General features: G+C 37.7%; 2 protein-coding genes across 2 annotated transcripts; both read right to left on the reverse strand.

The window, feature by feature from the left end:
- Nucleotides 1-2: 2 nt before the first annotated feature.
- LOC121728145 lies at nt 3-10,194 on the reverse strand. Its single transcript, XM_042116261.1, has 9 exons — nt 10,077-10,194; nt 9,439-9,575; nt 8,815-8,946; nt 7,058-7,449; nt 6,273-6,372; nt 5,954-6,049; nt 5,097-5,195; nt 591-650; nt 3-187 (listed from the first exon to the last, which is right to left on the reverse strand). The coding sequence occupies exons 1-9, from the start codon at nt 10,192-10,194 to the stop codon at nt 143-145; spliced, it is 1,179 nt and encodes a 392-aa protein (XP_041972195.1). The 3' UTR covers nt 3-142.
- Nucleotides 10,195-18,132: 7,938 nt separating this feature from the next.
- LOC121727637 (odorant receptor 49b-like) lies at nt 18,133-22,482 on the reverse strand. The gene is made up of 7 exons (XM_042115575.1): nt 22,349-22,482; nt 20,707-21,230; nt 20,107-20,206; nt 19,733-19,828; nt 18,887-18,985; nt 18,519-18,578; nt 18,133-18,211 (listed from the first exon to the last, which is right to left on the reverse strand). Exons 1-7 carry the CDS (start codon nt 22,466-22,468, stop codon nt 18,167-18,169), a joined length of 1,044 nt encoding a protein of 347 aa, XP_041971509.1. The 5' UTR covers nt 22,469-22,482; the 3' UTR covers nt 18,133-18,166.
- Between the last annotated feature and the right edge of the window lie 1,331 nt (nt 22,483-23,813).

Raw genomic sequence — 23,813 nt, forward strand, 5'->3', positions numbered from 1 at the left:
AGTTAATTAGATGAGATTTTTATTTGTCATACTACTTGTATTCGTGCTACGACCACGTAAGTAAGTCATAAAGTAGGTAATATTATGTTACGTACATATTACTTCTGGTGCTTATCGTATTATATATACAGCTCTAACTCATTTATGAACATAGTAGAGTGTAAATGGAATAGGCAGATTGTAATATCTACAAAAGAAAAAAAATATGACACATTACGACCTAAAGGTGCTCCCTCACCTGGAGCATTCGCTTGTAGTGTAACGTTACAGAGCCGAGCATAACATAAGTGAGGAAGGAGAACCGAGCAGTACAATGCGCACCTTGTAATGATACAATGTGTAACATCTTGATACAACTTGTAACATCAATGCTACGTGACATTGAAGTCAGCTTGCTATGGAATGCTCAAAGTCGAATCTATAAAGTTACATTAGACGCTAATGCTCGTCAGTCAGGGAGCCTGTATTGTGATGTAATGCTCAAAGTCAAATCTAAAATGCTAAATTACACGTGAATGCTCGCGGTGAGGGAAGCACCTTAAAAATAGCGATGATGTAATGTTACATCGCTTAGAAAACAGGATACATACGGAAAGAAACAGCTGCATGTCAAATATAATAAAATTGAAACCCATTATCAACACAGATATCTGTAAAATAAAGTATAGGTCTACCAGAATCTGATGGCAAAAAAATGAGGAAAGAAATTGACTCTAGCAATACTGGGGTGATTGAAAAAAACATTTTGATCCTTTTTTTCCTTATAGCGGCTGGTTCTGTGTGTGAAACATGCAATTATATAAAAAATTATCCAATGATCAAGGATATTTTTTGAAAATCTGCCATCAAAATTTGCCATCAGATCCTGGTAGACCCACAGTTAGTACTTTATGGTGGCGGAGTAATTGATTCATAGGAAGATGGCAGACCTGCATAATATGGACGGGTTACGTCAGACCAATGCGAAACAAAACAAATTAGATTGGCTTTACAAAAATCGGCCAAATAATGAAGGTCCAGCATCTTCCTATGAATCTATTTCTCTAATGGCAGATACATAACAAAGTGAACTCGCAGATTTTAAGACGAAGGTTACTCTCGAGATCGGAGATCTTCGTCACTCCTTGGACTCCACTAAGGAACGTAATACCTGTACGCCACAAAAACGATCAAGTAACACACCGAAAATATTATCTACTCCGAAATCGCAACCGCCTATAATTGCGCCACTCGCTACACTCACACAACCGCACCTTGGTTCAACTGCACACGAAGACGTCGCACCGGTCCGATTGCATACGCCTACCTATCGGGACATCGTGTACAATCAAGCTCGTCAAGCGAAAAGCGCCCGTTTGCGCACAGTCAATTCGGGCGAAAATCGTACTAAAGAGAGCGATGCACCGCAAACTTCTACGTCATCATCGCCTGATGATACCGATTTTCAAATCGTTGAACGTAAGAAGCGTAAATTCAAAAATATGAATATGAGGGGAACTTCAGTGGCGCAGTGTAAGATACAAGTTGCAGACCCTGTTTGTGCCATTTACGTCTCGCGAGTCTTAAAGTCGTCGACAGAATCCAATATCGAGGAGCATATTAAGGACATGGGGGAAGAATGCATCAGTGTCGAACGTCTTACACAAAATAGGGAGACCGATTTTAATTCGTTTAAAGTTAAAATACGCGCAAGTAAAATTAATACTTTCCTGGATGCAAAGTTTTGGCCCGCAGGACTTGTTTATCGACGTTTTAAAGAGCGCTATTCAAGAACCGTTGCAAATGAAAATATAACACAATAATATCATGGATACTGCAGATATACTAGTCACATTAGGCACTTTTAATTGCCGATCAGTTAAGCGTTCGGCGGAACAAATACGCGCGCTAACGGAGCATGTTGACATTTTAGCTCTACAAGAGACGTGGCTCCTTCCGCATGATTTGGGGTTTATAAGTGAGCTGAATATAAACTTTGGCAGTTATGCAAAATCTGCGGTAGATACGTCGCAAGGTATTTTGACAGGCCGACCGTATGGAGGCGTCGCGCTCATGTGGCGTAAAACTCTGTTCCCCAACGTATCTATCATTGACTGTGCCAGTGATAGACTGGCAGCTATAATTATTAAGTTGGAGGGCCGTAACTTGCTTATCATGAGTGCCTATTTACCGTATGATGAAGGGACTGATGAAAGCCTAGCGGACTTTATAAGCTGTCTGGGTGACATCGAAGCGATCATTAGTGATCACGACATCGAGGCAGTTTTTGTGCTAGGCGACTTTAACGCCCACTGCGACTCCAGATTTGGACAAGAGCTATGCGCTTTCTGCTCGGATCATTCTCTTAAGTCCATCGACGTTAAGCTGCTGCCCTCAAACTCTTTTACGCACATCAACGATGGTAGTGGGGCGAGGCGTTGGTTGGATCACTGCATCGTGACGGCGGCCGCCCAGACGTCGGTGACATCAGCTGTTATCGACTACGGAGTATACTGGTCGGACCATTTTCCCCTATTGATTAAGTGTAAGCTACATAACATACAAAAGAAACTCAGTCATACAAAAGTAAATAACCCTCTTTCTAGAGTGTATTGGGGTAACAGATCCATTGACGAAATTAGTCTGTACAAGAAGTTATGCTGTGATAATTTAAGTAAAATTAGTTTGAATTCTAGTCATTGTATTGTAAATTGCACTGAATGTGATATTTTAAAATTTTATATTTGTAAGGAACATGTTTTAGAAATAGATAAATTTTATGATTATATAGTTAAAAGTTTACAAGATGCTGCAATACAAAGTGTTTCAAGTCGCGATGTACCGGCTAGGAGTAAAAAAGTTGTAGGGTGGAACCACCATGTCCGTGAATTTCACAAAAAGGCCAGATTTGATTTTAACTGTTGGATGTGGAATGGGAAGCCAAAATCTGGTACTTTGTACAATAATATGGTGAGTAGTCGGAGAAATTTTAAGAATAAGCTAAAATGGTGTCAACGAAATGAAGAGAAAATAAAGATGGACATCATTGCCACACACCGGTCGGACGGAAACTTTTCCAAATTTTGGAAAGCGACAAAACGTCTTAACTTTGAGCAGGGTCTTCCGGTCTGTGTCAATGATGTTCAGGACCAAAGTCAGATAGCCGAATTATTTGCACACCATTTCAAAGTAAGTCCCTTGCCCGTGTCTAATAATACCGATACCACTAAAGTTAGTGTCGATAGGAATAACTTTGCTTGTAGTGGCTTCTCTCTTAAAGAGATATCAGAAGTTATTCTTAAAATGAAGAAAGGCAAAGCGCCTGGTTTCGATGGACTTAGTTTAGAGCATATTTCACACGCGAAGGAATCTGTGATGCCTATGTTGGCAGATCTCTTTACAATCTGCGCCAACATAGGCTACTTGCCGAAAAACCTAATGAGAACAATGGTGGTTCCCGTACCCAAAAATAGAACTGGCGATCTCTCGAATCCCAAAAACTATAGACCGATCTCTTTAGGAACCATTATAGGAAAAATTTTTGAAACATTAATCTACCCTAGCATAAGAAATAATATTAGGATTGATGATGCACAGTTTGGCTTTCGTCCCGGTCTCTCAACAGATTCAGCTATATTTGCGCTCAAATCAACGGTTCAGTATTACACAAAAAGAAAAACATCCGTATACGCATGCTTTTTAGATCTTAGCCGTGCTTTTGACCTGGTAAATTACAATTTACTTTGGCAAAAGCTCCTACAATGTAGTATACCCGACCAAACAGTGAATCTGTTGAGGTACTGGTACGAAAATCAAACGAATTTCGTAAAATGGGGCGACGCAACCTCTAATGATTTTAGATTAGAGTGTGGGGTGCGCCAAGGAGGGTTAACCTCGCCGGACCTGTTTAGCCTGTACGTCAATGGTCTGATTGAGGAGCTCAGAGGCACCCGTGTGGGTTGCCACATAGGTACGACTTGCATTAATAATTTGAGCTATGCTGACGATATGGTGCTTCTGAGCCCCTCAATCAGAGGCTTAAGACGTCTTCTCGGCATTTGTGAGACCTATGCTAGAAGCCATGGCCTCAAATACAATGTTGCTAAGACGCAGATGATGGTGTTTAGGGCTGACAAGGGTCCGGAGAGGGTCCCGCCGATTTATTTAGATGGAGAAGTAGTGCAGCGAGTTGAGCGTTTCCGATACCTGGGACACATTTTGACCGAGAATCTGTCTGACAATGAAGACATTGTTCGTGAGAGACGGGCGATGGCCGTTCGGTGTAACATGCTCGCGCGCCGTTTTGCACGTTGCAGCGCTGAGGCAAGGCTGACACTGTTCAGGGCATACTGTCAATGCCTGTATACGTGTCAGCTTTGGAGCAACTGCTCTAAATCTGTAAGGAGTAGCATCAGGGTGCAGTATAATAACGCATACCGCATTCTTATGAGACTGCCTAGATACTGCAGTGCTTCGGGCATGTTTGCCGACGCCAGAGTTCCCGATTACTTCGCCGTTGTTAGGGCACGAGTTGCGGAATTCTGGGCCCGCGTGCGATGGTCTAGGAACGAAATTCTCGGTGTGTGTGCCGGGTGTCCGGAGAACTCGTTTCCAGCCTACTGGTTATCGGTACATCGCGACAGAAACCAGAAATGACTTTTAGAATTATTTTTAAACGATATTTTTGTAGCATTTTATTTTATTTGTATTATTATTTAAAATTCACAATGTTTATGTACTATTTAATTTTAACTTTTAATTTAATTTAATTTTATATATTTTATATGGGTTTATTGCCTGCAATAAATGATTATTATTATTATTATTATTATTATTATAACACGTGTATTAAAAATCATACTTAGTTCTATAAAAGTCACTTAAAATTAATATTTTAAGTGATAATAAGGAGTATAATAATTATTATATTATTATAGTCCTTAGTAAGGTAATAAGCAAATTTTAATAATGCAACCTAAATTTTAATTTTAATTTTGCGTAATTGTGTCACATCTTCACTGTCGTTTAGTGAATAATTATTATTTTATTCATATATAATTATAAATTATAATTATAAATATTTATAAAAGGAAAAAGCCAAAACTATAAAGTCAAACCTGAGCTCGGGCTATCATAAACAGAACAATCTTTCTCGTTGTTATACAGGGTACCTTATGCCACCCAGCAAAATAGAATTTTGTAGCGGAGTCATTGGCCTGTATGATAATAAAAAAATGATTTTCAACTCCAGAGCCACCAAGCTTATTATATTATTTACCAAAAAAATACGGTAGGAATAAGTTAATTTTTCTCTCAATTGTAATGTGCTTCAGAAATCAGTGCCCTCTTCGCTTGTAGTACTTAAAGCAGAACTTTAATCTTTAAATTAATGTTTATTTCTACAGAATAAAATAAAATCGGCCAAGTGCGAGTTAGACTCGCGCACGAAGGGTTCCGTACCGCAACAGAGCAAAAACAAGGTGAAAATTGTGTTTTTTGTATGGGAGCCCCCTTAATTATTTATTTAATTTAAATTTTATTATAAATTATTACATTATAAATAAAATTTAGTATTTCGTGAATATTTCAAGTGCCTATAATGCATAGCCGTTATTGATATCGAGCAAAAAAAAAAAACAAAACAAATCACGTTTGTTGTATGGGAGCCCCCCTTAAATATTTGATTTTTGTTTTTAGTATAAGTTATTATAGCGAAAACAGATATACACAATCTGTACAATTTTTAGAAGTCTATCTATAGCGGTTCTTGAGTTACAGTCTGGAGACACACAGACAGACAGACAGACGGACAGACATCGACATGTCTTAGTAATAGGGTCCCGTTTTTACCATTCGGGTACGGAACCCTAAAAATCATGACATTTTTAAGTAAGAGAGCCTCGTATTTTCATTTTCTACAGTTTATGCTAGTAGTACGGAGTACCTACAAATGGTAAAATATGTTTCGACTTACTACAAGTTTTAATTTGGAGGAGTAGTAGCAGGGTAGGTAAATAGCACCGATGGCGACGACGGTTATCATCAGACGCTGGTAATCCTGTTCCTCGTTCTAAAAAGTTTGTAATCATTGTATTATCCAGACATGGTCGATTATGTGATATATTAATGGGCAGGTCAGCCTTTAGAGCTAGAAACTTGAAATTTTGCAATAAATCGTAATGTACTTATTTAGACCAAACAAATTGCATTTTAAAACCGTACAAAATTTTAAATTCATTTCAGCACTTTATAAAAATCTTATAAAAATATAATAAGAATTAAAAAAAACTTACTTCAGTGATATGGTAAAGACAAGTTCCAATTTGTATCAAGGTGGCAAAAAGCACGATGCCGAGATATATGTTGAAAAAATTTTGAACTGTTTCAATGTATCTAAAAAGTTAAAAAATATAAAATAATTATGTTTTATAAGGTAGAGTGAATTATTTTGTTCTTATATTTTGTCTTTCAGTATTTCCGCATTAGTTATAAAAAGAAAAGCAAAACATTTAAAAAATAACATAGGCGAGCTTTACGGTTATGAAAAAAATCGGCCAAGTGCGAGTCGGACTCGCGCACGAAGGGTTCCGTACCGGTATAGAGCGAAAGTAAGCAAAAAATTGCGTTTCTTGTATGGGAGCCCCCCTTCAATATTTACTTTATTAAAATGTTATTATTAATGATTAAAGTACAAATATAATTATTAATTAAGGACTTTAAATTTCAAGTACCCTAGCTGTTACCATTATTGATTATGAGCGAAAAAACCTAAAAAGAACACGTTTGTTGTACGCCCTCCTTAAATATTAATTTTATTGCATTTTTTATATTTGTTGTTATAGCAGCAATAGAAATACATAATCTGTGAAAATTTCCGAAGTCTAGCTATAGCGGTTCTTGAGTTACAGCCTGGAGACAGACGAACAGACAGTCAAACCGACAGACGGACAGACATCGAACTGATCGAAGTCTCTGTAATAGGGTCCCGTTTTTACCCTTTGGGTACGGAACCCTAAAAAGAAAGTAGGTGCGTTAAAATAAAGTACGTTACGGAGAAATTCGGAGAAAGCATACTTACGTAAACAATCTCAAATGTTCCTTTATGACGAACTCTATCTTCTTCAATCTCTTCTTTTTATTCTTAACTTCCATAGCGTCGACCAGCAACTCGCAGAATATCTCGATTTTCAAGCAGGCGTGATTGAGAGCGAGTGCGAAGAACGAATCAAATCCGAGATAGTATATAGTGATGAGAAGAGCTCCGATCATGCACTGACCGAACATAAACTCAAAATACGGCGTCTGGAATCTAAGGTCGGGGTCTGCGAAGGGTATCAATGCGTCGTGTATGTGCGTCCGTTTGGGGATCTCGTTGTACAGCTGACTCTTGATGTTGACGAATACCGTCATGCTGAGGTACGTGAAGCCGGACACAGCGACCATTAGGTTCCAGAACTTTTCAGCGTAGATCTGCAAGTAGAAATCAATTTTAATAATAATAGAAATAAGTTATTTATTTGCATATACAAAAAAATATAAAAGAAATTTTAAAAAATATAAAAACAAAAGAAATAACAAAATAAAATATATTTAAAAAAATGTGCAAAATGGCGATCACACTGCTTATAGCGGTTTCTTCCACACAATTCCAGACAACCAAAATTTTAATTCCTATATTAATAAAAAGCTTTTTATTGTGCCTGATCTCACCCATCTCATGCCTCATCTCATCATCATTTTAGTGCATATTTCGCATGTTTGATAGTGGCGAGAAAGCTGTGTCGAATAATCTATACTAATATTATAAAGCGGAAGAGTTTGTTTGTTTGTTTGAACGTGCTAATATCAGGAACTACTGGTGCGATTAAAAAATCTCAGTGTTAGATAGCCCATTTATCGAGGAAGGTTATAGGTTATATTTTATCACGCTAAGATTAAAAGGAGCGAAGAAATAGAGGAAAATGTGGCAAAATGGGGGAAATTATTTAAAAGGGCTTATCTCGCGACCTACTGGAGCAATTTTTCTATTATTTGGCACAGATAAGAAGTACTGACGTGAAGAATCATAGGCTATATTTTGTGGACTAATTTTTCTGTGAAATATCTAATTTACGCGGGCGAAACCACGCGGAACGTCTAGTATATTTAATATTAATATGAAATAGCCGCGAACCGCTTCGAGAAAAGTATGGCACGGCCGTGCCTTTGCTAAAAAGCTTGGCTGGGGCACTGCCGTGCCCCCAGATTATTTCTGTGCTGCTTTAAAATATGTTATCTTCCACTTTTAGTCTTTGCAAGTTTGTGCTGTCTTTCGCTTTATTATTACTTGGGGAGAGAAATTAATATGCTTTTATTCTTCCTCTGCTTAATATCGTTACGTTCTGCTGCTGCTCGATCGAGCAATAACGTCGAGCAAAACCCGCGGCTCGGGATTTCGTCCACACATTCAGCATTGCTCGATAGTTTTACTTTAAATCGATATATTTAATTCCATCGAGCCGGCGCGATGCGAGCCTTCGAGCTGTGACTTTTGCGGTCCACACAGTAATTATTACTCGATTTGGAGTAAAGCTATCGAGCAAAACCGCATGTGAGTACTTAACATAATACAGTCTTAGCTTATCCCTCGGGCTTCCGAATAAGTCTCGGCAATGTATTTTGAGAAAATGCCTATTAGAAAATGTACCTTTGAAGAAATCGATTCATAAGGACGGAGCTACGTCATCTGGCGGATTATATCAACTTAATGTAAGTCGTCATCCGTCTGCTGGGTTTAACAAAATGCGACCAAAATACGTCCGCCATCTACCTATGAACCCACTGCTCTGATAGTACCTGCGAGTTCCTGATCCAACCCCGCACGATGATGTGGTACTTCTCAGGAAGAGTGTTGTACATGGCGTAGTCGCGGTCGATCTCCGCGATCAACATCTCTCCTTCCAGAGCCCTATAGTTTGATATCACTATCTAGGAAACGATAAAAATATTAAATAATTAAGCTTGTAAATAAAATAATCAATACTTCAATTTACAAATGTGGCCCATTATAGTGTGCCCGTAGCTTTAGCTACTAGGACGGATTTAGCATAAGTAAAGGCTCCCACACAACACTGCGAATTCGCATTGCATCGCAAAAATCTGCAACAAATGTGCAAAAATGACATTGCGATGCGATGCAATGCGAATTCGCAGTTTTGTGTGGGAGCCTTTACTTATGCTAAATCCGTCCTAGTAGCGCTGGGTAAATATCACATTAATTCTTGCATAAATAGAAACGAGAGAGATATCGTGATTTAGTCCGGAACGTGACTTTAACCCAGATCTGAGCGAAAAAAAACCCAAGGACCCGGGTTAGTTTAAAATTGGAACAGTCATCCCAACACCACGGGCGGAAAGTTTGGCAACAGTGCGTATCTTCATGTGCAGTAAATAAAGTTCACGAATGGCTCATTATCATACCTTTATCAAGCCACCGAAGTATGGTCCCACGACGGTAGAGTGATGTGTGAGATTGAGGATGTCGCGCCTGATGAGACAATCGAACGTGTTGAACAACAGTATCAATACCATTGGGAGGAAAAACAATGTTTCGAGGGCTGAAACGAGATTATAATATAGCACAACTAGCTGACCCGGAAAATGTTGTTTTTCCATATAAATTGTTTCTATTATCAAATATCAGTATAAAAAGTAGATAAAAACTATTCCCAGGCTTAACGAATGTACATATACAAAATTTCATTAAAATCGGTTGAGCCGTTTTGGAGGAGCTCGCGCACAAACACTGTGACATGAGAATTTTATATATTACATATATACAAACTCCATAGTATACAAAGTCTACTTTCACACGGCAGTTAGAATGTATTAAAATATTTACGTTATAAAATTATTACTTGCTTAAAAAAATATTATATTTTTCGTGATTTTCGTGACTTCTGTGAAGTATACATTTAAATATTATACATATTATACAATCAAAATCATTCCTTATCCTTCTTTTACAAGTTGTAAACTAAAATTATTTGGAAACACATTATAATAATAACACTATGACATACGCAGCTTTCAAAAGGCATTTGTAATACACTTCTTACCGAATCCCAAAAGGCGCTGTTTAATTGTGTTCCGGTTGGGGTACATCATCGTGATACACAACAGGAACGATGTAATTCTGTACGTAGACCGAAATGTACCAAATTCATTTTCATCCATCTTCAAAATATGTTCACAAAGTGCTTAAAATAGCTATCGTTATTTAATTTTGTTTATATGATTTGATGATCTTTTATCAAAACTATGATACTTTTTTTACGTCCGTGTATGATAATAAAAAAATACAAAAAAAAAATATAGTATGTAACGTAAGCAACATTGCTGTCAAAATGCTAGGCTAAATGCTACTTGCTCTGAGCGAGCGAGCGAGCTACACCCCACTACGCCGTAGCACAGCTCCCGGCTACGATGTGCTACAGCGAGCTACACCCCGCTACGCCGGAGCACAGCTCCAGGCTACGATGTGCTACAGCGAGCTACACCCCGCTACGACGGAGTACAGTTCCCGGCTAGGATGTGCTACAGCGAGCTACACCCCGCTACGACGGAGCATAGTTCCCGGCTACGATGTGCTACAGCGAGCTACACCCCACTACGCCGTAGCACAGCTCCCGGCTACGATGTGCTACAGCGAGCTACACCCCGCTACGCTGTAGCACAGCTCCTGGCTACGATGTGCTACAGCGAGCTACACCCCGCTACGACGGAGTACAGTTCCCGGCTAGGATGTGCTACAGCGAGCTACACCCCGCTACGACGGAGCATAGTTCCCGGCTACGATGTGCTACAGCGAGCTACACCCCGCTACGCCGTAGCACAGCTCCCGGCTACGATGTGCTACAGCGAGCTACACCCCGCTACGCCGTAGCACAGCTCCCGGCTACGATGTGCTACAGCGAGCTACACCCCGCTACGACGGAGTACAGTTCCCGGCTAGGATGTGCTACAGCGAGATACACCCCGCTACGACGGAGCATAGTTCCCGGCTACGATGTGCTACAGCGAGCTACACCCCACTACGCCGTAGCACAGCTCCCGGCTACGATGTGCTACAGCGAGCTACACCCCGCTACGCTGTAGCACAGCTCCCGGCTACGATGTGCTACAGCGAGCTACACCCCGCTACGACGGAGCACAGCTCCCGGCTACGATGTGCTACAGCGAGCTACACCCCGCTACGCTGTAGCACAGCTCCCGGCTACGATGTGCTACAGCGAGCTACACCCCGCTACGCCGTAGCACAGCTCCCGGCTACGATGTGCTACAGCGAGTTACACCCCACTACGCCGGAGCACAGCTCCAGTCTACGATGTGCTACAGCGAGCTACACCCCGCTACGACGGAGCATAGTTCCCGGCTACGATGTGCTACAGCGAGCTACACCCCGCTACGCCGTAGCACAGCTCCCGGCTACGATGTGCTACAGCGAGCTACACCCCGCTACAAGAGAGCACAGCTCCCGGCTACGATGTGCTACAGCGAGCTACACCCCGCTACGCCGTACGTTTATACGTGGGAGAGCCATGCTTCGGCACGAATGGGCCGGCTCGACCGGAGAAATACCACGTTCTCACAGAAAACCAGCGTGAAACAGCGCTTGCGCTGTGTTTCGCCGAGTGAGTGAGTTTACCGGAGGCCCAATCCCCTACCCTATTCCCTTCCCTACCCTCCCCTATTCCCTTCCCTTCCCATCCCTACTCTCCCCTATTACCCTATTCCCTCTTAAAAGGCCGGCTACGATGTGGTAAAAAGAGATATAATATTGTTATCTTTACTGTAAACCGCAACTGTAACTATTAGTTATTACTTATTACTATTTCTTCAATTACAATAAAGAAGAGGAAACATTTATTTGGAACTGGAACACAGTACTTTTTGTCGCGGGAAAAGTATAAGGTTTTTACAAAATCTTTTCACCTAGGTCTTTATATTCTTCAATACTGAACTTATGTTTAAAAAATATTAAGCTATAACTAATAGTAAATTTTACTTTTATATGGGTCAAATTGCCCTTCTGTAGCAACCAATATTATTACAGCTCTTGAAATACAGTATGTTTTATTTTAAAGCAACGTTATTTTTTTTTTTGCGTAGCATTTCAAGATGTGGTATTGCCACATCTAAAGTAAATTTTACTTTTATATGGGTCAAATTGCCCTTCTGTAGCAACCAATATTATTACAGCTCTTGAAATACAGTATGTTTTATTTTAAAGCAACGTTATTTTTTTTTTGCGTAGCATTTCAAGATGTGGCAATAGTATAATGCGACAAATTATCCGCAATGTTTTTCAAAAAAAAAATATATTTTTTTTTATATTTATTTACTTATAGATTATTATTAGACACTTGAAATTATAAATCAAATAAGACTGCAGCTGTACTTAACTTTCGTTATTTTCAGTACTATTCGGAAACGTCCTGTATATGAATCGCCCGAAGCGCTGACATTATGTGTACCGATGTCCCTTGTGTTTAGCTGTTTTTAAACCTAAAGAGATCTAACAAGTTTAAATTATATAACTCGCAGGTATGAAAAAAAAAATAACATTATTGAAAGTTAAAAGTTTTTTACAAACGTTTTCTAGTATCAAATTAACAAACTTTTAATGGAAATTATTTAACTTTGGTTAAAAGTATTTTAAAAGCCGCAATAAGTTATTTAAACAATACAATATGTAATACAAAATGAGCCCGGGCGCGCACTAGCGGTCAAGTCGCGGCGGCCAGGCCGCTGCGGCCATTGAGATAATCACCTTAGTATGAAACCGCCATAGATCACGCGCATCTGGCCACACGGCGGCTAGCGGCCACGCCATACTTTCGATGGCCGCCACGACCTGGCCGCTAGTGCGCGCCCGGGCTAAGAGTTTATGAAAAAAAAAATCAGAAGTTTTATTTCAGACTAGCTGTAGCCCGCGACTTCGTCCGCGTTAGCATAGTAGATCAGATCCCAAGTATTATTTATTATACAAAAATATTCAATATTTATAATTGACTTTCCTACGATTTTATTATGTATAGATGTTCCGCGCGGCTTCGCTTGCGTAATTTAGTAATTTCACGTAACCGTACATTTTGCAGCAAAAAATAGCCTATGTCCCTTCACGTGGTCTATTTTTCATGTTTGCCAAATAACATAAAAATTGCTCCAGTAGCTCATAAGATAATAAGCAATTCCATATAATTTCCCCCGTTTTTTCCACTTTTTCATCTATTTCTTCGCTCTTATTAGTCTTAGCGTGATAAAATATAGCCTATAGCCTTCCTCGACAAATGGGCTATCTAACACTGGAAGAATTTTTCAAGTCGGACCAGTAGCTCCTGAGATTAGCGCGTTCAAATAAGCCCTATCAAATAATTTCCCCCGTTATTCCACATTTTCCTCCATTTCTTCGCTCCTAAAATACTTAGCGTGATAAAATATATATCGTTACAATAACAATATAGCCTATAGCCTTTCTCGATAAATGGGCCATCCAACAGTAAAATAATTTTTCAAATCGGACCAGTAGTTCCTGAGATTAGCGCGTTCGAACAAACAAACAAACAAACTCTTCCCAATTATAATATTATAGTATAGATGTCGTTACATTCTTTTAACAAAATATATCTTACTCAACGCACAGTATTTAAAAGCATCTTGAATGTTTCTGTTACAAGGGAAACTTAGTCACCACTTAATTCTTCTCTTATATTCATCATGATGGTGCCGTGTGTGATAATAGCACCGTATATCTAAAAATAAATAACATTTTTTCCTATAATTTACTGCGCATAGTCAGTGTTTCTTCGGTTCGGGTAGTAAATGTATTTAACTAGTCGATTAACAATTTGAGTTAAACACATTTAGAGCATAAAACGTTATAATACTTTAAAACTATCGTTTTACGTCATATTTCATTGCTATTAGAAATGTTAATATTCTTTTGATTTTTTTATTTGTTTGATATTATTATGTTTTTTAATTTGTAATTTTATCAAACTTTAAAAAGTCGAATTACAGACAAGAACAAAACACGCACCATCTTCCACGTCTCAATAATACACAATATTTTTCATTCACAAAAGGACAACATTTTACCGTTATCAGAAGCGATCTGTTGATGGTGAACGTTCCAAGGGGCGAAAACTGCGGACTCAGAGTTTCCAGTTGCGTGATTATTGTTTCCAGTTGCAACGACATCTTCATACCGCAGTCCGTCAGCTTCAAAACCAAGACGCTAACAGCTACCTTCATTTGTTGAATCTGTAGATAAAGCAAAATAATAAAAAAATAATTTCATCAAAACTCATTAAAAAAAACTATTAGCAAAGCCTTTGTCGCGGGCTTGGAGCGCAGCGACCAAATCAAGAGATTCCGTAACGAAAACAAACCTAACACCCCTCACTCATGCGGCGTTGCCGTGACTCGTCTAACGTCGTTTTAGTTCGGCAGACTTCGGCACGGTGTTTGTATGCGTGCGTCTAGATGTATGCGAATTATAATTGTTTAAGTTGATAAAAATGCTATGCAATACTTTACCGCGGCAGTCCCCGAGTAACAATTTTTTTAACGTATTCAATGGATTATTACCTGATTGCGAATGCCATGAATAGGTTGTATTACTTGTATTACTCTCGCTGTCAGAAACAAAAGCCAAACAAAGAAAGTGGCAGCCAATTCTACACCTGGAAATGTCAAGTATATTGTCTAGCAGATTATTATTGTAACGACATAATATTTTGTTGTTAAGAAATTCCTAAAATATTTAATAAAACTTCAATCTCCAATAATTATAAATTTAATTATCACTATCAGTAAATTCATTACACAATTTGGGTACAATAACAGTGCAGTGTTTTAACCAAGGGCACTTGTTCGCCGCTCCAGATCGAATGAATAACCAACCCGACTGCCCATCTCTACCTTAGTATTTGAATTCCTACCACCTCCTCCTTCCAACAAACCGGTTGCCAGGTAGGTATAGACTAAATATAGAAGAAATATTTTTTGGGTATCAACCACGTCAACGTAATTTTTCTATAACTGTACTCACTAGTAAAGAATGTAACTCTGATTTGATACACAATTCCTAACAACAGAGATATCAAAAAGCCAAAGCATAGAAATATTATCAGACCAAACTCTTTATTGTAGAGAGAACACGCGTTGTACAAAATCGTGTAGTGTTTAGATATTTCCGTCAGGTTCTTATTTGCTGACAGTTTGTGCAGATAACTTTGTTCTGAAAAAAAAACAATAGAAATTCACGAGTAATAACCACAAAATAGTTTAACAATGAGCGAAACCATATTAGTTTATTTTATGATTTACAACATTACCGTCAATTTCCATCAAAACTTGCAATTTATCAACCAATACTTTGTACGCCTCTTCTATTCGGTGGCAAACAAACACGACCTGCTGCTCCAAGAACAAAGAGATCAGCGTATCCACAAAAACTATGAATAACATGGAATTACCTAAAATATTTAAAATATTGTTAATGGGTGATGTTTTTTTTCCACAAAATATTATCATGCTTTTGTAAAAAATAGTACATGCTTGTCTGGACTAATTTACTCATATATTTTCAAAGGCCTCAACCGTAGACCATGGACAGTAGGGCCACATTAATTTCAACTTCAAAATACAATAAAATAAAAAATATTTACAATGTTCTTTGGCAAATAAACTTCAGAAAAAGAATGTCTTTACGTAAATCTTCAATATAATATTATAAATGTGAAAGTGTACAAAATACAATACTATTGAACTTACTCCCAAGATTTCTTGTGAGTATGATGTCATAATATGTGACCACCATGAACATGTTCGTGATCAAACCATTTACCACACCACTGACCACTAACAGTGATATGTTATAGATATTTTGCAACTTCGTCACCCTTGAATTTTTCGCCCGAGCTTCTATCTAAATAAAAAAGTTAAAAAAGCGTTTTTTTTCATACTTTTTGCGTCTACTTTTGATGATAATATATTAGTCTTATAAGTTTAGCTTCCACAAAATTAATGGTGACGCATGAAGGCACTATGATGTTGCTTAAAATATACTTTAACTCATCAATCCCCAAGCGGCACCCGGCTGTCGGATAACAATTGAAAATGTATTTATTGTGTCTGCGATTCCCACGATCGAGGTATCTACATAATATGATTTATCTTCAGAAATTAACTTTAGATAACATTCAATTCAATCATTAAGACTAGAACATGGAATAAAATAGGTACCCATGCAAGCTGATGTAATTATGTAAGTACTTACATAATTACATCAGCTTGCATGGGTACCTTTAGACTTGTTCTCTACTTTTACTTACTGGCTGAATCATCTTCAAGATTTCGAATATGGCGGTCATTCGACTAACGCTCCCATACATCCCCACGTTACGAGAGACGGTCAACATGGCGATAATCTGAACGGTGATGGTCACCGCTGACGGTGACTTTGTCGTTTCTTGCACTACTACCACTTCTCTTAACTCTCGTAATATTAACGGAATCAATGATAGGAAGTAAACGTCTAAAATATATTTTAATTATATCGTATAGGTCGCTTCTGCAGCACAAATATAGTGTTAAGAGGATACACAAAGGGCGAGAGATATTGAAAATACGTATTTGAAAATGTATTGCTGTTTCACCAATCTCAAGTCTCCCACCGCAGAGCGCGATAGAGACAACACGACAAAAGTTCTAATAAAAGAACAGAAAATCTTCGATTCGTTGTCCGCTGATTCCTTCTCCAAAACTTAACCGATTTAAGTAATTTTTTCATTAAAAATTAAAGCAAGGCTTGAGCTGTGTTCCTATGTTTTTTTTTTTTTTTTGTATATTCTAGCCAGTTTTGTTTTCTGGGTGTTTGAACACAGAGGAAAATCTGGCCATTTTTTTGGGTTTTTGGACGTTCTTATCTTTTTTAATAATTAAATTATGAAAAAAAAAGAAAACATACGGACATGCTAATAGTGGCCATAGATATTCAGGAAAAAAATCATAACTCTACCGGCATTATCCAGGGAGGAAACAGGGGGCAGCGTTTGTATGGAAAAACGGCGGTGTGGACTCCTCTTAATATCCGCAGCACTTTCTCATTATAGAGTGCCGTAAGACATTATACTATGAAAATAACCTAATCTCGCCGTGAATTCATCACAAATTTCTCTAATTATTTTGACTGCATAATGCATATAATTATGCTACAGAACTGAGCTTATCGGCCGGTTTGGCAATATGAGGTTCAAGCAGTTTATCTAGCGTTACACCTAGAAACACAGTAGTGTCCACGAGATTCATTTTCTCATGATTCAATAGCAAATTAGCAAAGTGTTTAATATTTTTTTAATTATATTTTAATGGCGCTTACTGAAAACAGATGCTGAGTAGGTGCCAATTTGGTAAGACTTATATTAAAATGTTCTTGATTATTTTAATGTTCATCTACTGTTTTACCAAATAAAGTTTGTTTCTTTCATTTGGCAAGGTAAACAATATTTGGTTTTATTAGAATTTCAAAGTATGTTATTTACATTTAATAAATTATTGTTATCTCTAACGCGTTTTGTTATCTTATTTAACTAGCTATTATTTATTTAAAAAGATACTTTCTTATAACAGTAGCCAATACAAAACCATATTTTGCCCATCGCTCGTCCACAGCAACTCGAAATCCATGTCGGTGTGATAGTAACTTTAGTGGTGCAACTCCAAAAAGCCGAGAAACGTCAATTAGTGCCAATAGAGAACTCTGCAGAAACTCAACGTCTGTGCTGGATGACATACTTGCAACTTTTGACTTGATTCGTAGTTCGAAGAAAGGAATTATAATTATGTAGCCTTTAAACTGGAATCTACAATTTAGATTGTAATTTAAATAAAGGAATTAAAAATATAAAAGCTTTAACCTGTATATCTAGTATGGTAAATAGAAAAAGATTGTTTGTTTGTATGCCACATAAACTTCGTAAATTATATTTTATTTATAATTTGATTAAAATGAAAGTTTACAAATGAAATAAAAGTCTAAGGTAGTGTACTTGATTTCAAAACTATTTAATGAACTTTATTTTAAGTTTTAATGATTTTAAGTTTTTCCGAGCGAGCAATATTGTTGTGACATATTATGAATTTAAGAACATAGGAGTGCATAAATAGAATACGCCGACCGCAATATCTGAAATAAAGGTTTTAGCATTATGATTTTGTGTGTTTATGGGAAACCTGATAACAAACCCCTTTATTTTATCATGCAAGTCATGATAAATTGAAGGGCGACTTTAAAACCATAAAATATATTATGAAACTACGATGCCATCGCAAAACCATCAACCGAACCTTTCGCTCACTTTGTAAAATTACTTAATAAAACACAATATTTTAAAAAAACTGTTGGTTCCATTTTTTGAATTTACGTAAAAAAATGGAAAGTAAATAATTTTACGTAAATCTAACCTAACCTTTATGAAGTAATGTGTACTCACGGAAACAAACAGATTCATATCGTACAGTATAAAATTAAATCCCAGTATCTGTAATGGCACCTGTAACAATGTTACGGTTTAGAAATCGATGTGACTCAAGTCTCAACATACACAATACACATTATAATTATTAAGCTCGATAACTTTTTGTTCACATTTTATTCATTTTCTTAATTAAAATATGTTTGTCGCTTTGTCAACTGCCATTCGCATAATAATCAGTAGAGTATTTTGATTTATGATTATTACGTATTTTGAAAAGGCATCGACTGAAAGTAACGTAGTTCTGTAGAATACTGAACGTGGAAGTGAAAGCGAAATTTGGGAGTAGTAGCATTATTAAAATTACGATCCATTAATATGCTTACTTGTGCCCTTGCGATCATGAACAGCAATATCTTCCTTGTTTTGGCGCAGTTAACGTTTTCCCACCCAGAAGAGTAGAAGGACGTGGCAGATTCTAGACTCTAGAAATAACATAAATATCAAACTACAGTTTATAGGTTATGCGCCTGCTAGGCATAAGGGCGCGTAGAGACGTGCGCGTTTCCTGTGCGTTTTCTGGTCGCGCGGATTCAGCGCACGTCGCGTGTTTTTCCAAACACTAGCAATTTCACGCGCGCTGAATCGAGCAGAAAACGCGAACGTCTGGACGCGCCCTGAGTATTAAAACAAATTAAGTTGACTAAAGACTAAAGTATATTGTATTGTAAATAAGTAAAATTTGTTCGTTCGCAACGTATATTTAGGTTTCAAAACTACAGAACTGATTTCGACATAATTCTTATGAAACACGTACTTGTCTGGCAGAAACCATTCAGCAGAGCAGTAAGATCGCCTATTTGTACTATCAGAGAAGTTGATTCCTAGGCAGATGGGGGACCTAAGTAGTTTGGTCGCGTTATGTCAAACCCAGCCGACAGATTACAATTAATATTGAATTGACGTGATACGACCAAATGATGTTGGTCTGTCAACTGCCTAGGAATCAATTTCCTTGATGGTACATGGTTTTCCTATATTGTGTTTTTAAGTTTAAATTAAGTTTTTTTTAGTTGTACAAATAAATAATTTTCTATTATTTTCTACACTTATTCATTACAAATTGTAGGTATAAATACTTATCATTGTCAAAACAGCTATAGCCCTTGTCTTACTAAAGATACGATAATATTACGAGTACGTCTCATTACAATCTCAATAAACCAGTTTACCACATGTTTTAATTTAGAGGAGTAGAAACAGGGGATGTAGACGCAACAGATGGATCCCAAAGCGATGGATAAAAACGGCAAATCCAGATCTTCGCTCTGAAAAGTTACAATAATGAGATGAATGAGAATGATGAATGAAAATATGAGAATGAGAAAGCGATTTATAGCGGCTCTAAAGCTACCCTTTAGTTACGACTTAATTCTTCAAGCCCCATAGAATACAAAAGCATTTCCTGGAATCTGCGATCGAAGTATTAAAATTCGGGTAAAGTATATTTGTGAATTCTTACTGTGGCTGTGGTACTAAAGCTCCTGAAGCTCATTTTCAGAATAGCCTCATAAGAATTTAAAAAAATCTCAAACTCACGGCTTACCTCAGAAACGTGATACAAACAAGTGCCGATCTGGAGTAGCGCGGCAAACAACATGGTGCCCAGGTAGATGTTGTAGTTCGATTGTAGAAGCTCCAAATACCTGCAAAATCCATATTAATATTATAAATTGCCTGTCTTTTACCTCTTCACGCCCAAAACGCTAAACCGATTATGCTGAAATTTGGTATGGAGATACTTTGAGTCTCGGGAAAGGACACAGGATACTTTTCATCCCGGAAAAATGGTACGGCTTCCGCGTGATTAACGAATTTTGGTGCAACGGAGTCATCTATTCTCTTATATAAGTAGATAAGTAGATGTGATCATCTAGTCATTTAAAAATTATTATTTCCTTGATCTACAACCTCCCTAACGACAAACGGCCAGAGGTTAGCTGCTAACATACAACCACTATCTCTTCTTGGACACTACACACACTTGATGCAAATAAAAAAATCCATTGAAATGGCAACAGACGGTGCTTTGTTCAACTTACCCTTTGAGAATGGAGCCGCGTCGCCGATGTCTTAGAAACTTTTCTCTAGAATTTTTCGTATACAGTACTGTATAATATAAACTTATTAAAATATTTATACTCACTGAAACAACCTCTTTTGCTCCTTAATGACATCCGTAACTTTCTGTATCCGCGACCGTTCGTCTCTTATCTTTATCGCGTCCTCGAATCTCTTGCAGTAGACCGTTATCTTAAGACACGCGTGGTCCACCAGAATTCCGAATAGCGAGTCGTAACCGGCGTAAAACAGGATGAACCACCCCGCCGTGTACAAACAGTAGATGTAGTACATCTCGAAAACCGGAGACTCGAATTGGTTTTCGCGTTCCACGAAGAGTATGTTCACTTCATGTATCATAAACCGCTGGGGATTCTCGTCTATAAACGAGGCTTTTATGTTTAAAAACAAGTTGACGAGTGGATACGTCATAATCGCGAACAGAACGACCACTATCCAGATCTGTTCGCAGTACTTCTTGGAGTTATCTATCCACTTTTGTACGATGTCTTGGTAGGATTGCGGTAGTCGATTGTAAAGAGCGTAATCTCGAGACAATTCTTCGATCAGCTCGTTTGCTTCTTTAGCGGTGTAGCATGTGGCCAACGCCTTAAAAAGTTACAACTAAGTCAGTTAGATCCGTTATCTATTTTCATTTAAAGTTTTTTTAACTAAGTATAACTTCTTTAATCGATATAATATCTAATAACCGACCTCTGTGGCTCAGTTGGTTGGAGCCGGGGGTCGCGGGTTCGAATCCCGCCGACGGAACAAAAAGTTTTCAATGTCCTTGGATGTGTATTAAATATATGTATAAACGATAATATAATAAAAATCTTAAATGTATGTTTAGTATAAAAGAAATAAATATATTTTCGTTGTCTCGTACCCGTAACACAAGTCCTTCAGGAACTTAGCACGTGGCCAGACTATCGTGGTGTGAAGCGTCCATAGATATTATTATTATTAATAAGGCTAGATGCTGTCAGCAAGTTACCGCAGAAACCATATTACATTGTTCCGTGAAAAACTAATCCCTTTATTTTAACCTCTCACAAGTTTCACGAATTCAAACTTCATGGAAAATCTGAACATGGAAAAGGCCTGACAGTTGCAGGAATAATCGAATCGTAACAAAATAATAGGGTAGGTACAAGTGAGTTACAACGGACACACTTTCGCATTAACAATGTTATTCTTCAAGAATAATTGCATATTCATCGACTATTGTGTATCAACTGCGTTTCTTCAATAAGTTGCGCTGGTTTGACGCTAGATGGCTCTGTGGGTCCGTAACACTACTCCCCTCTTAGAGATGCTCGTCCCGAGCATCGTTGTTCCTGCCATGGTAACGCACCACTCTGAACCTACGACTCGGCTACGACCTAGGACAGTGATAGTGCTTAAGTGTTTGGACCTAGTGCTTAGTGTGACCGTTGCGCTAGTGAATAAAGTGTTCAAGAGTCAGCAAGTCTTCCCTCCAAATCCTTCGAACCCTAGCACGTAACAATATATATTCATTCATCTACATCTAATCAGTACCGAATTTATATATTTTTTATAAGTAGGCCACTTTATTTCCGCCGCCGCATGTAGGTAACATGTAGGGCGTATATGGACGCTGTCGCCCTAGAGTTAGACCGTGAAATATAACGGCCTATTTATAAATCTGGGGCTGCATCTAATTGCATAACATTGACTCTATATACAAGTATGCTGTACCTAACCTTGAGTGTTCCTCCATAGTAGGGTCCCGCGATGGTGGTGTGTCGCGTCAGGTTGAGTATGTCCCCCGCCATGAAGTACCGGTAGATGTCCGTCAGCACGTACATCATGTTCGGTATCATTGTTACCGTCACTATGCCTGAAAACATTTACACTCTGAGCCGGCCCCTAGACGATCAATTGAATTGTGCAAAATCACGCTTTAATTTTATTGAACAGTATTGACAATTAGATTGAAGGCGTGCGATGTTCAATATCAACCCTAGACGGTCAATAATATTACGCAATAAAATTGCTCGTCTGAGATGACCGAGCATGATAAAAGATCATCTTTTGCGGCCTTCACGCACGTATTCCCACAAGAGCAAAAGTAGGCAAAAATTGTGTTTTTTTTTTTGTTGGTAAGTGAAGGACCATTCAAAAATAGGAATATCGGTGACTTTGATAGCTTAAAAACTCTCCAAGATATCCATACAAAATATTACCTAACTATGACGTCACGATTAGGTAGTTTGTTCGATAGCTATGTTAAATATTGCGTTTATGAAAGTGGTTTCACAAGAATTTTTTTATTTAAAATTGCATAACTTATCGAATGGTATACAAAAATCTACACAAAAATTAAGGCATTTTATTAAAAAAAATTCGACTTGACTATCCAACTTTGAAGGCTCATAACAAAAAAATACATAAGTTAAGAAGCTGATATTTTGGAAATACTTATATTTTACCGCTATGTCTTTATTTTATTTCAAAAATCTGGGTCTGCCACACAATTAACAGTTGATTTTAAGTTTATTACGAAATATGAAAGTAATTAAATACAAATGAATATTTTATGAACATTTCAAGTGCCAATCTATTGCTGCTATTGATATAAAAATAGCAAAAAAAACACGTTTGTTTGGGACCTTAAATATATTCAATTCATTTTGTTTTAGTACTTATTTTAATTCTTGTGTTGTCATAGCGGCAACAAATATACAGATTTGTAAAAATTTCAGATAGTCTAGCTAGCGGGTCATACAACGAAGTCTTAGTACCTACCTAATAGATAGGGTCCCGTTTGTCCCCTTTGGGTACGGGACCCTAATAAGTATGAAATGAAAGTTACCCAATGCAGCTAGTCTTCGCTTGTTGGTCTCCGGGTGAGGATATATAAGGCCGATGCACAAGAAGAAACTGGTTATCTTGTAAGTTGAACGAAATGACAGGAATGGCTTGTCCACCTCCATTATAGTATTTAAATTATCTAAATAATAAGTAAAATAATTAAGTACTGTCAATAAAAATAATGTTAAATAATGTTTCGAGCAAATAAATGTATCTATTATATTTTAAATTGGTATGGTAACAATGTTTTTTGTCGTTTACTTTTATAAAAAATAATCTAATACCTATCTAGCAACAAAACGTTAAAAACCAACTTTACACAAATTAAACTATTTAGGCCTGTAATGAAAAAAT

The sequence above is a fragment of the Aricia agestis genome, chromosome 6, assembly GCF_905147365.1.
Source record: "Aricia agestis chromosome 6, ilAriAges1.1, whole genome shotgun sequence".
Classification (NCBI taxonomy): domain Eukaryota; kingdom Metazoa; phylum Arthropoda; class Insecta; order Lepidoptera; family Lycaenidae; genus Aricia; species Aricia agestis.